The following is a 13511-nucleotide window of genomic DNA, read 5'->3' as shown; positions in this document are numbered from 1 at the left end:
ACTATATGAGCTACGTTACTGTGTGAAACTTCAGTCATTTTTGAGGCCCCTGTATCTTATCTTATCTTTCATTCCTTGTTAACATGAAGCATGACGTGTCACCAATATATAGCTGCTGGTCACACATATGATAACACACCACCGTGGTTACGGTCACGCACTACTGGAGAGGGAACTGTCTGTGTCTGACTGTGTGTGCGTATGTGTGTGTGTGTGTGTGTGAGAGAGAGAGAGGGAGAGAGAGAGAGAGCTTCCCCCTCTGTGGGGGGGCGAGCTTTGAATCAGCGCGGCCGATGGACTCCAGTTTAATTGAGAAAGTGCTGGGCTCTGCAGGAGGGCAATGGCAATGTGCATAGTTAAACTCTACTTCTCATTTGTCCTCACGAAATGCTGATGCAAGGGCAGAGGCAGCGAGAAACCAGAAGACTGAGAGAGAGAGAGAGAGAGAGAGAGAGAGGGGAAGAGGGGGGAGGGAGGAGGAGGAGAAGGAAGGAAGAGTTGGACTGTATAATAGATTACCCTATTACTTCTACTGCCCTTCGGAATTACCCTAGCCTGTCACACACCCAGAGTGCTCCTGAGCCACACATTCATGCTCGGGTGCACACAGAGGATGGAGATTGTCCCTCGCTGGGGAAAAAGAAGGATGGCTAAGATCACCGGTGAAGGCAGAGAAAGAAAAAAAAAAACTGCACCAACCAACCATGGGAGCGAGGACACACTATATGGGCATCAGCAATGTATCATGAGTGGAGAAAGCATCCTGTTGCTGCTGCTGCTGCTGCTGCTGCTGCTGCAGCTGCATCCCTGCAATATTGCATTACTTAAATGTGTGCAAAACTGACTTTGAGTTCATCTCTTGAGAAAGGGGAAGAAAAAAAAAAAATCTCCTTGTGCTGTTATGCACCAAGCACCAGTGTGACACAGTGCCAAAAGCAAAATTCATTACGCTTCATAAAAATACAGATTAGGGGCACTGAGGCGTGGGTGACATCTGGTGGTTTGTTTTCCCACTGCATGCTGGCTGGAGCTCAGCAACACTTTTTTTTTTTTTTTTTCTGTGAGGGGTTGGTGTTGGGAGGGGGGGGTCAGTGTTAACGAGGGAGAAACTGGGCTAAATGAAACGAGAGGATGATGAGAGCCAATGCCATAAAGAGAAGGCTAATTAGGAAACAATACAGGCAAACAGTGGAGCAGGGTGTGGATTACAGCCATATCAATGATGATGATAGTTGGGAGTGAGATAATGAGGATTATGAACATCATGTGAACAATTATATGGTGCCACAAATCACTCTGCATATTTGGCATATTTGCTGGGTTTTTTTTTCCTCCATTGGTGATCCTGGTTGTTATTCTAATAGCACACCAGCAGATGACCATCAGTCTGTCCTGGCATGACTGCAGCTCATCCGTCTCTGTGCTAAATGCCGAATGCCGCCCCTGACAATGCAGCCATCAGGGCTGCTGTGCTGTGTATTTTTAATTACTCTGCTGATTGGATTAGACCCTCTCCTACGCTGACACGTCCCCTTCACTTAATAGGGTGTTATCGACAAAACCAGCACAAACATCCACTCGGTTGTGACGTCTGATTTGTCAGCGTGGCCTTTTTGTGTGTGTGTGTGTCTTGAATGGAGTTGAGTAGATAAAAGTTTTCTTACAATAGACAATTAAATCCTGCCCCTGAAACCCTGGAGCAGCTGGACCAAAGTGTTTCTATCGTTATCCAATATAATAATTGTATGGAGAGAAGAAATCTGACTGCACCTGTCAGACTGTAGACTGTTTTATTTAAATATCAAACCTGAGTCTTTTTTCTTTTCTTTTTTTTTCAATTCTACACACTTGTTTTGGAAATATAGCACCTACTTACCCACAATGCCCTTCGACTGCCCACAGTTCTGGTAAGAGATTTAGGTTAAAAAGGTTATTTTTGGTTTCTTGATGTGCAACATAACCAGTAAATCAAGTTCTACATGTTAAAGCAATGTCATCTTCAAAAAAAACTAGGCCTACTGGAATTATAACAATGTGTTCCCATTTTAATGTTTTCATTTGTATAATTTTCTGTCGAGCCTATATTTATCTCCCGGCATCTTTTCACCTTTTTATTTGTTTATTTATTTTCTTATCCTGGACTTTGTAAAACTAGCTACTACTTCATATGTTTTTGGGTTTTTTTTCCATCAAGCCATGTTACATAAATGATGTGGACTTTTGTAAACAAAGAATTACAGGGAAAAATAGATTCAAATGTCTGATGCTACAAGTGGCTAACACAGGCCAAGAGCCACAAGCTCGGTCAAAAGCTAACAGAAAATGCACAACCACCACTTAAAGCTCGTTAATTATCACATTGCATGATAGGCGTTTGATTCGGGCCCAACAGACGTTACAGTCACAGCAGTGACTTCCTCAACTCTTCTTAACACCCCGTTAGCTACACACTCAAAAAGTTTTCAAGTTTATGGCTCAATTCCTCAACCCAAATAGATTCAAATAGACATGCTAGGTGAAATTACATAAATATTTGCCCTTGCAACATGATCCTCGTCTTCTGAATTTATCTAGCCTATGCAGATTATTTAAGAATATGCAATAGAAACAAACATAATAGCCCTAATCAAAGCATTGAACTGAATACTCCATCACCTTACAGCCTCACCAAGTATCCCTCCGCCAATCTCAACCATCATAAACCTTATAGGCAAAGTAAATATGGTTCCAAGCCAACCCTTAGTCAATAAAAAATAATGGATCGTATATGCATCATCTTTTCACTATACCAACATCAGCCAAAAAAAAGAAGTATAATTGGTAAACAAATTTTGCCAAAAAAAAAAATTTCATCAGGCTAACAGTAATGTCATTGTTTATTTCATCATAAATTTTGCTACATCAATAGAGATAGTCCGCAAGTAATCCTCTTCTGAATTGCTCGATAACAGACACATTTTCTAAAATACCACGAGCTACCAACTTTATCTACACCCTCCCTCTCCCGCCCTTTCACCTTTTCTGTAATTCAAATGCTATTTCTACGATTATATTCATCCTTGTTATACAAGTTTTGTTACAATCTAAGAAAGACAACAACCGTTAACTTAAGGCTAATTAACAGATTATAGATCATGGGTGTAGAGGAGGAGTGATACACACAGTAAAAAATCCCAACTGTAATGTGCCCAAGGCCTCTACTAACTGTCATCCGGTCTGAACTAACCGTCAAAGACCAAAACACATTTCTGACGTGCAATTATAGAACATTATCTTATTTTGGCATTTTGGCTCGAAGCTGATTTGAATCAGTGGTCGGAAATGAATCAGTTGCAGTAGCAATCGAGTTTCGCCATATGGTGCTGTCATGTTATGAGTTGAGCAAATGTTGTATGCTGCTGTAAATGCAGTGAGGCTTTTCAGGCTTTCTGGACATTATTTATCATTGGTTTGGGCTGCATATAATAAAGTTACATTTGCATAAATCAGCATATTTCCATTTTTTCAACAAACACTTTGTTTAAGGCATAGGCCTACATTTTGAACAAATAAAAATTGTGCAATTGGCTTTTGATAAACTATGGGCGCTCATGGGCGATTATAGATGTAATACTATAAGAAATAATAAGGACAGCGGTTATATTTGTATGTTATTTCTATATTGTCACATCCAGTTATTTTAGTTTTCATGCAAAACAATTTGCTCTGTGACTTGAATATAATATATATATTAGTATAATTGTATGATCTATATTGGGAGCACAAACTGGGGATGCAGACAAATAGTGGCACCAATTTTCTCATCTGTCTCTTGGCAAGAAAGTAAATAAGCATATTGTCAAATGATTCCTCTAACCCTTTGACCTATGAAACACAACAAGGAATCATCGCTGTTTGCATCCCGGTGGGGCTTGTTTATCTTTTGACCAATGCCTCTCCACAAATCAAACTGAAGCAATTAATATCCCGACTAGAAGATGGTCAGGGTTGGCACTCTCTTAGTATTCAGGGCATGAAGCAGATTTGCCATTTACCAGCCACAGCAATTAGTGGACTCTAAATATCCCAGTTTAATTTCACTCTCTTAGCAGCCAGAGGATACGCTATATAAGAGACTAATTGAAGACGTGCTGGCTACTGGCCACAGAGGCAAGAAGAATTGACATACTTAGCTCTGAGCTACAGCAGCCAGGATTTACAAGCACTTGGCTGGGAGCTTGAATTAATTTGAAGCCTTGCAGATGTGCATATATCCTTTCAGCATCTTGTTATTAAAAGGACAACATAACTTAAGAACATTTATAGCCCCTATCACCACAGCGGAGCCAGCTTTGCAGTGCTTTTTTTGATTCATATTTCAGCAAACTAAATACTCATATTTTAGACTGCAATGATGTGAGATAGTGTCTGTGTTTACCAGATACCATCCGCAAAGGGTTTGGTGTTGACAGTCACGCACCAAGGCACAGTGTTGGGAGCTCCCTGCCTGCAGAATATCAAAACAAACCAAAACAAAAATCCAGACAGCAGCATCTGGCTAAATCTCAGAGAAGACCTGAGTAGTTTTAGCATAATTAATCTATTTTACATCTGGGGGCTTGTCTGGTGGTGAAGTAAGATGATACTGGCTGATCAGACTGTCTGTCGCCATGTTTTTTTCCCACCTGTGCCCAGTCCCACGCCCACCCTCTATCTTTAAATACATGTTGTCCTCAGATTAAATAATGCCGCTCTATATCCTTCCGCTACTATCCGGATGCGCTCCGCCCACCCTTTGCTCCTTGGGTCTTTCCATTTGGAGGGAGGTCTATTATCTGTAGACCCATCTGTCACGAGGATTTAGATGCTGAATGTCATTGTTATGACTTTAATGCTTAATACCCCTCCCTGCTCTGTGCATATTGTTTGGTTAAGAGGTGACATATTTGATATTTCATAAGCTCATAAGTATCAGATCTCTGTCTCACTTGATTAATCTGCAATACTAATCTTCTGAATTGATACTGAGGACCATTATTCTCCTTTGAAGATTAGATTTATTGTAAAAAAAAAAAAATAAAAGAAAGTCTGTACATCCCACTTGGAATTCTTCCATAATAATAATAACCCAATTTAATGAAATTAAAAATGAAATGTGATATTATGACATTTCATATTAGACTATGTGAATGTGTTCAGGTTGGTTTTTTGACACCAGAGCAAACATATAAGCAAGCAGACATCCCCACATGTTCACAGGACAGAGGAAATCTGCCAATCCCAGCTCAAAAAAAAAAAAACTCAGATTACAGATGACTCATTCCTTGCCTTTGCTCCATGCAACATCTGCAACTTAGAGTCTGTGCGGTCATTAAGCCCCTCCAGCTTTAAGGAGGATGCCCTGATGGTGGTGGACAATCATAACGCAGCAAACAGAGACAAACAAGGGAATAAAAAGGCCAGAAAACGTAATGGATATCCTCATCTGTCGCAGGAGAAGTTCATAACCTCTGCTGGAATTTATGGGAGGGGCTCCATGATGCTGAGGCTGCTAATGGATCGTTGAAAAGTTCATACATGACGAGCGAGGACGTTTGGGATACTATGTTTGATCTGATCACTGTGGAGTTCCTTGGTGTTGCAGCGTGATTAGTTTTTGTTTTTTTTGTTTTTTTTACTGTGTTTGAATTTCAAATGTCTTCTTAATGCAAGTGATGCGGTTGCATCTTTGGAAGTTACAGCAGGACTTCAACTTGGAGGATCTCTTTGTGATTCAGACAGATGTGACCTTCAGCACCATAAGGCTGAAATACTAATTCACATCCTCACAGCAGTTTCTGTGGAGACTGGAAACCCGGACTGATAAGGTAAGAATAAAGATGGAAGGAGCTGTTTTTAGACAGGCCTTACAGGAAAGATTATACAAAATAAAAATTCAATATATCTTAAATATTGCTCATTCAGTTCTGAAATAAATATTTGTGATTGAACAAATTAGAGGAAGAAGTTATTTTGTTGCTTTTCAGACTTTAAAATCATATTACTGACAGAGAAACAGTGCACTTAGGAATTGCAACAAACTCTTTTCAGCCTAATATCTGTCTCTGCTCAAACCCTTTACAAAAGATTCGGTGACTCATCACCACTTCACACCGTCCCACCATGGAGCTCTCCCCCTCCATGAACTTGTCAGTGGTGGATGGAGATGAGGTGGAGGACCAGCGCCCCCTCCTCCCACAGAGGATGGCTCCTCCAGCTCAGGCCTGCTCTCCGCAGTGCGGGATTCACCACACGGTCCAAACATCAGCCGATCACACCGTGTGGTTGGACAGAACCCAAGCCATGGCCACCTCACCTTTATACAACGGCCACCTCTATGCCGCGCCGTCGCCTCGCTCCAGCAGGAGGGCGGACAAAGCCAAAGGCAAAGAGAAGAAATGTGACAGAAAGTCAGGGGGTGCAAAACATAATAACAAGGAGCGAAATCACCAGTGCAAAGGTAAAAACTCTCACAGAGTCCAGGAGAGAGTCACGTCTTTCACCGACGTCCCTATGTCTCCCTGCGGGTCCCCCTATAAGGGCCCCTGCAGGTCGCATCTAGACGTCCAGGATGTTGAGGACAGAGGTCACCGCAGGTCAGGCAACGTCTCTCTGGAGATGTACGACCGCCAGAGTCTCCCCGAAATCATCATCACCAGCAAAGATGACGACCTCCAACCCAACGAGATGTCTCAGTATCAGTATCATCATCAGGAGCGGCCCGAGGGTAAAGGCCTGCTGCCCGGAGCAGAGTGCCCCGGTCCCGGTCCCGGTCCCAACCCCAGCCCCAACCCTAGTCCCCAGACCAGCCCAAAGTCAGACGGCAAGGACGACAACTACTGGAAGACCCACAGCATCGGCTGGCGGCTGGTCCGCAGGAGGGCTCTGTTCCTGAGGAGGCAGCGGCTGAGCGACTGCGCCCTGGCAGTCGGACTGTTCGGGGTGTTGATGATGGTGATGGAGACTGAGCTCTCCTGGAGCGTCTACAGCAAGGTCAGAAAGTTCAAAGAAAAACAGACTAAAGCCTTCAGAAAACCCTTTAAGAGATGGGAATGTAATTCTGGGCTGTAAAAGTTTTAAAAGGTTTTTTTTTTTTTTTTTTTTAAAGAAAAGAAACCACACTGTAGGCTACGACTGCAGTTATTATCTTTTCCTGAAAAGAACCAGCGAGTCCTCCTGCCTAAGAAACCACATTTAGAGTAATAACAGCACACTCTTTACTCTGGTTTATGTCAAAGTATTCAGTTAATCATGATCTTTATTGGGAAATTTGTAAAGTTGCTATGGGAACTGATCTGCCAGCAAGTGCAGGAAAATGCACACACAGTATGTCCATTAGATCACATTCATTATATCAAGCAAGTGGATTAAATAAATGTATGTAAGATCGGAGGATTACACAGGATCACTGATGCCATGAAGACAAACAGCCGTCAGATGACAATGATGTCATGTTTGTGCTAAGTGTGTGTGTGTTTGTGTGTGTGTGTGTGTTTCACAGAGCTCCATCTACTCCCTCGCACTCAAGTCCATCATCAGTTTGTCTACGATGGTCCTGGTCGGCCTCATCATAGCGTACCACTGCTGTGAGGTGCAGGTGACTAACTATCTCTCATGATCACGGTGCTTTTGTCCAAAAAGTGAGGAGGCAAATGGCTGCACATCAAGTTACAGCCCCCATTTGAAATGAGGAAACCAAACTGTTTTGTCTTTTTAAAGCCCAGTTTCCCTCTGAGGTTTCTGTATCTGCAGTTCCCAACTTTTTGTCCTGTGGCCTCTTAAAATGAAGCAAAGTCTGCTCCGGGCCTCCTGCTCGTCACAGTTTATGGTTTTTAAAGGTCTGAGGGGACGAGGCTGTCTGACATTTTACAAAAAATAAAAGAAAACTAATTTTCTTTATATTCATCTGACCCCGCTTTACTCATGTTGATTTATGTGCACCAGCTCTTCACAGCGCTCAGTTTCTCCATCTCTCTGGTAGCTCTATGTTCACGACATCGGTGCTGAGGATTGGCGGATTGCCATGACGACTGAACGTTTGGCTCTGATAGTCCTGGAGCTGGTGGTGGTGGCCATCCATCCCTACCCCGTGGGTCTGCTGTCGTACTTCCAGCAGACCAAGGCCCGCCTGTCGCTGTCGGAGACGGAGCTGGAGATCATCCTGGCTCTGCCCATGTTCCTGCGGCTCTACCTGCTGGGCCGGGCCATGATGCTGCACAGCCGCCTCTTCACTGACACCGCGTCCCGCAGCATCGGAGCGCTCAACAAGGTGGGGAGGCCACCTGGGGGCTCTCTGTGTAGAATCTGGCTTTGGGCTGAAACTGGCTTGGATAGTAACTGTGATAAGAGTGAAATTGTAGAGAGGAGGGAGGGATGTGTCAGTTTTGATGTGATTGTTAAAAAAAAAAAACTGTGGCAGTCGCAGCGATCTGCTTATGGGACATGACTCATGGGATATTAAAGGGATAGTTCAACATTTTGGCAAATTGGCCCATTGCCATAATCCCTATAGTTTTAGGAGTAGGTTCGTTACCTTTAAATGCCAGTGCAAGCTATTTTTAGAACGGCGGAGCAGAGCCGTGAGCTGCTCAGAGCTACGCTACGGATCATCAAACTCAACAAATAGCCTACACACAATCCAGCAACTCCAAAACACCTTCATGGACAAGTTGTGACCTGCACATTCACCACGCTATGAGATAATAACGGAACGTAAAGAGACAGAGTTGTTTTCGAGGCAAATTCTTGCAAAACCACTGATGCATGTTCCCGTCGGGGGCAATTTTTCGGCGAGCAGTCAACTTGTCCACGAGAGCGTTTTGGAGTTGTTGGATTGTGTATTTGATGAGTTTGATGAGCGAAACCAAGAAATCCCATTAGCCTCCGTAGTGTAGCTCTGAGCAGCTCGTGGCTCTCTCCGCCGTTCTAAAAATAGCTTGCACCAACAATTAAAAGTAACAAACCTACTGCTATGACTATAGGGATTATGGCAATGGGCCAATTTGCCAAAATGTTGAACTATCCCTTTAAGGTCAATATTCTGGGCTGGGATTCCTCTATGAACATTTCATGCACATCTTTTTATGTCTTATGTCTAGGTGGGCCGAGAGGTCTGTAGACGTGTGACACTTGAGGTGTGGCTATCACAGTTTTGCTCCCATGAATCCCAGTGGTTTCACATGCTGATTATGTCCCTCGCTGGCTCTCCTTTGCTTGTCTGCTTTCTTTTCCACAGTTGATGATATCCACCCGGCTAATCCCTTTCCCTATTGATGCTGTTTGATAGTGACGAAAATGACCTTTGTCTCCCCTCTGCAACGCCAAACCTACTATCCATGTATCAAGCCAGATTGAGAACAAGTTGTTTTTTTTATCCCTCATCTCCTCTGTATCTTATATAATCATAATCCGACAGGTGCTATCCCAAATAGTCTGGCTAAATACGCCCCTGGTGTCAAAATTATGACGTAACGCATCCTCTTTGTGATCTTCAGATACACTTCAACACCCGTTTTGTAGGGAAAACGCTGATGACCACCTACCCCGGCACCGTGCTGATGATTTTCAGCGTTTCTCTGTGGATCGTGGCAGCGTGGGGTTTACATGTCTGTGAGAGGTACGTGAGGATTTGTGGGTCTACTGCTGAATATACAGAGAGGCATCTATGGAGCTCCAGGCCCATATGTTTAATATTTAATATCATTCAAATATTGGTGTATATACAGAGCTTTACTGCACTTTAATGTTCCTGCCCCAGCAACAAATACAATCTCCACTCTGCTTTGATATATCAAACACCACCCAGTCGAGACTTGTTGATAATGTCGTTTTTATTATTATTATTGAATGACTTATTCAAAATGCAATACAAACAGAGAGTGGCTAAGAAATCTTTTTTTATTCCCTCAGACATCACAACTACAGAGACCTCAGCAGCAACTACATGGAGGCCCTGTGGATGGTCTCCGTCACCTTCTTGTCCATCGGTTATGGGGACGTGGTGCCTCACACCTACTGTGGACGCAGCATCTGCCTCCTCACCGGTATAATGGTGAGCGCATGGTGCACTGACACGGAAGAAAAGGGAAAAAAATTGGGCCGCACTAATAACAATATAAACATCTGATGGTGTCTCACACAGGGAGCGGGCTGCACAGTCCTGGTGGTGGCCGTAGTCGCCAGGAAGCTGGAGTTGACCAGGGCGGAGAAACATGTTCACAACTTCATGATGGACTCACACATCACCAAAAGGGTAAACACTACATACACACACACACACACACACACACACACACACACACACACAATGTATCATCACAATACTTGGGTCATGATACAACAACCTCATTATTACAATAATATTTGTGATGTGTTGCCATTTATTCATTCAAAAGGGGCACATTCATATAATAAAATGTCAATACTTTGAGTCCATGAATCAATAGGCTACCCCAGTGGTTCTCAAACTTCTTTACATCAAGGACCCCTAAACTGACACAAATTTGGACAAAATTTTGAAACAAACACCAGAAATACACAAATATTTGCGCTGAGGCTGAATAACGTTACTTTTTTAGTCAATGTACGTTCAAATTACTGCCAATTGCGTGGTATTTTGGAAAAAGAAAAAGTAACATTTTTGTAAAAAAGAATTGGTAAATTTTTGAGAAATGTTTGGGGACCAACTTGAACCCTCTCAAGGACCCCTGGGGGTCCCCGGACCCCACTTTGAGAACCACTGGGCTACACTATTGTCACACAAAATACCACGATTCTGTGCTGTAACCATTATAGCTCCACTCCTAGTCTGAACTAACTGACCATACTTCTGCTGCTTTCTTCCACTGAGTATGAGAGTAAATGTGCTCTGATCATTATGACCACTGACAGGTGACAGGTGGAAAACACTTCATCATGGCACCTGTTAGTGGGTGGGATATATTTGGCAGCAAGTGAACATTTTGTCCTCAAAGTTGATGTGTTAGAAGCAGGAAATATGGGCAAGAGTGAGGAGTTGAGCAAGTTTGACAGGGACCAAACTGTGATGTCTAGACGACTGGGTCAGATCTGAAAAACTGCAGCTCTGCTCTCTCAGTTTATCAAGAGTTGGTCCTTGGAAGGAACAGTGGTGATCCAGGTGACAGGCTCATTAATGCATGTGCGTAGAGACGGCCGGCAGACGAGCTACTGCTGCTCAAATCTCAGAAATATGTCAGAATACACAGTGCATTGTTGCATATTTGGCAGCAAAAAAGCAGGACCAACACAATATTAGGCAGGTGATCATAATGTTATGCCTGATTGGTGTATGTCTGTGTACGCACATTTATGTTTGTATGCATGTGCATTTTTTTCTTTATTATGTGTCTCTTGATAGTAAATACTCAAAATACTCACAAACTCGAATATGTGGTGAGTGACCTGTGTTGCATTGTCCTGAAGGATATTGACATTATTTATTAAGGGGGGAAAAGATCTTAAAATTTAAAATATTATTTTATTTTATGTTTTTTTTTGGAATACAGAAATCTGGTTTGGAAGTTGAGATGAAGCGACTGCAGTATACTTTTCCATTAAGTTGGTCTTATTCAGCATGTGCAGTAAATAACATCCCTTTGAGGTTATGTGCATAAACATAAAATATCTTCTCTCCCGGGCTGATTTTTCTTCATCCTTTTCACCAGATAAAAATTGCTGCAGCAAATGTGCTGAGGGAGACTTGGCTTATCTACAAACACACTAAGCTGTCAAGAGAAAGAGATGACACCAGAGTCCGCATGCACCAGAGGAAGTTACTTCTGGCCATCCACCAGTAAGACACTTAACCCTCATATAAAACTGTTTGTGCACAAGTCACAGTGATAAGAAGAGAAGACGTTTCCCTTCATTTTCTATACACTCATGCTGTGATAATAATAAACTGTTGATCAATTTAATCCTAATAATACTTTTTTTATTTATATATCAATTGGCTTTAGTTTCACATCTTGGAAAACAGTGTATTACTGACTGTATACTGCCTGTTTGTGGGAATAAGACATTTTTTATTTCCTTCCAGGCTTCTCTTAGTAACTGATATCTGATTGGTTTATAATTTATGAGTAACCTATCCAAACAAAAGTGATTTTTAAAGTGCGGTTGAGCTCTACCTGAGCACTACTCTGAGGAAAAAACACAAATTTAGGGTCTTGAAATCAAAGTCAGTGGATAGAAATGGTGGCTTTTGTGAGCGTATATTAGCAAAGTTTATTAGATATTACCATGTAATGCATTTAGTATTTTTTTATATAGTTTTTAACATTATGCTGCAATTATTCTTTTGACCTCAAGCTACATACTTGCTCTTATTCAGCCCCTGAAGTGTAGATGATGGGAAATCGTTGTGTTTGTGTAATTAGTGTTTTTTTTTCTCATTTAATTACTTTTCACCAAAACCTGTTGACAGTATTTTGTGGGTGCACTGACCTATTCAGTTTCTCCTCCATAGCAGCTGAAGCTAAATGTTGTTGTGTCTCTAGGTTGCGTCGTGTAAAGATGGAGAAGCGGACACTTGCAGACCAGGGAAACGCGCTAGGGGACCTCTGCAAGGTGAGAGAGGCAAGTGAACGCATCATTTCGTATGTCATCCTGTAGAAACCTCATCAAAGTTACATCTAATATTCCCTGATGCTTTTTCTTTCTTTCCCACACACACACACACACCCTCACAGATGCAGAGCCTGATGTATGACGTGCTGTCAGAGGTGCAGGGCTGCAGGGGGGAGCTGGACACACACATCCACAGCCTGGAGAAGCACGTGGAGGAGCTGAGGGAGGGCTTCAGGAGCCTGATGCCGCTCCTGTCCAGCACCCTGTCCACGCAGAACTCCTCCATCCGCCACCTGCTCAGGGAGAGGGAGGTCAAGTCAGAGACGGCGAGCGCCAGTGGAAGCGACAGGTAGAGAGAGGCTGAGGGAGGTGAAGGAGAACGGCGCTTCACGGGGATTCACCTGCTTATAATGCAGCTAAAATGAGCTTTTCTGGACTGTTTTTCTCTCAGAGGTGTGGTAGGCTACATGAGATGGAGGCTGTACAGACTTAAGTGTAAAATTGTATTCAGAATAGGTAGACCATTTTCTGTAGCATTAACAAAAAGACAGAAATGTAGAAATTAGTCATAAGTGACTTTTTAAATCTCCAAATTCTACATTTAACTGATTAACCATTTTAAAAAACATGAGGTAACATAGTGTACTGAATATTTTAAGTTTGAACAGTTATGGTTATGTTTTTCGTTGTTTTCTCAAGTTTTATAGACAAACCGATAATTGATTAAAGGAGAAAACCATATATGAATTGATACTAACTGACTAAGTTGCAGCCCAGTTCAAAACATAATTCAATGGCAGCTGGAGTGCGACTCCACTGTCCCTGTCGGTATCTTTATCTTAAAACACAGCACTTTAAAATTTGGCAGAAATGTAAAGCCTGTCTGGTATCATAAAGTAAAGCTG

The 13511-nt window shown here is 42.5% G+C and overlaps 1 protein-coding gene across 2 annotated transcripts; it reads left to right on the top strand.

Moving 5' to 3' along the window:
• The first annotated feature begins 5663 nt into the window (after positions 1-5663).
• Positions 5664-13187, top strand: LOC146978581 (small conductance calcium-activated potassium channel protein 1-like). 2 transcript variants are annotated; one of them, XM_085791349.1, is made up of 10 exons: positions 5664-5846; positions 6106-7011; positions 7520-7615; positions 8000-8287; positions 9513-9634; positions 9928-10069; positions 10160-10270; positions 11703-11830; positions 12537-12615; positions 12729-13187. In XM_085791349.1, exons 2-10 carry the CDS (start codon positions 6142-6144, stop codon positions 12957-12959), a joined length of 2067 nt encoding a protein of 688 aa, XP_085647475.1. In that variant the 5' UTR covers positions 5664-5846; positions 6106-6141; the 3' UTR covers positions 12960-13187. The 2 variants fall into 2 exon arrangements, with proteins under 2 accessions (XP_085647475.1, XP_085647476.1); XM_085791350.1 differs by having other exon boundaries at positions 5756-5846; positions 12537-12606; positions 12729-13061.
• The last annotated feature ends 324 nt before the right edge of the window (positions 13188-13511 follow it).

This window comes from Trachurus japonicus, chromosome 11 (assembly GCF_045865225.1).
Source record: "Trachurus japonicus isolate A0001 chromosome 11, Traja_1.0".
In the NCBI taxonomy this organism is placed as follows: Eukaryota; Metazoa; Chordata; class Actinopteri; order Carangiformes; family Carangidae; genus Trachurus; species Trachurus japonicus.
The sequence above is the reverse complement of the archived record's forward strand: the minus strand, read 5'-3'. Positions and strand labels throughout refer to the sequence as shown.

Coding starts and splice junctions, on each gene's coding strand:
- LOC146978581 (XM_085791349.1), top strand. CDS start 6,142: ATGGAGCTCTCCCCCTCCATGAACTTGTCAGTGGTGGATGGAGATGAG. Junction 8,288..9,512: donor GCATCGGAGCGCTCAACAAG/GTGGGGAGGCCA, acceptor TGTGATCTTCAG/ATACACTTCAACACCCGTTT. Junction 10,271..11,702: donor ACTCACACATCACCAAAAGG/GTAAACACTACA, acceptor CCTTTTCACCAG/ATAAAAATTGCTGCAGCAAA.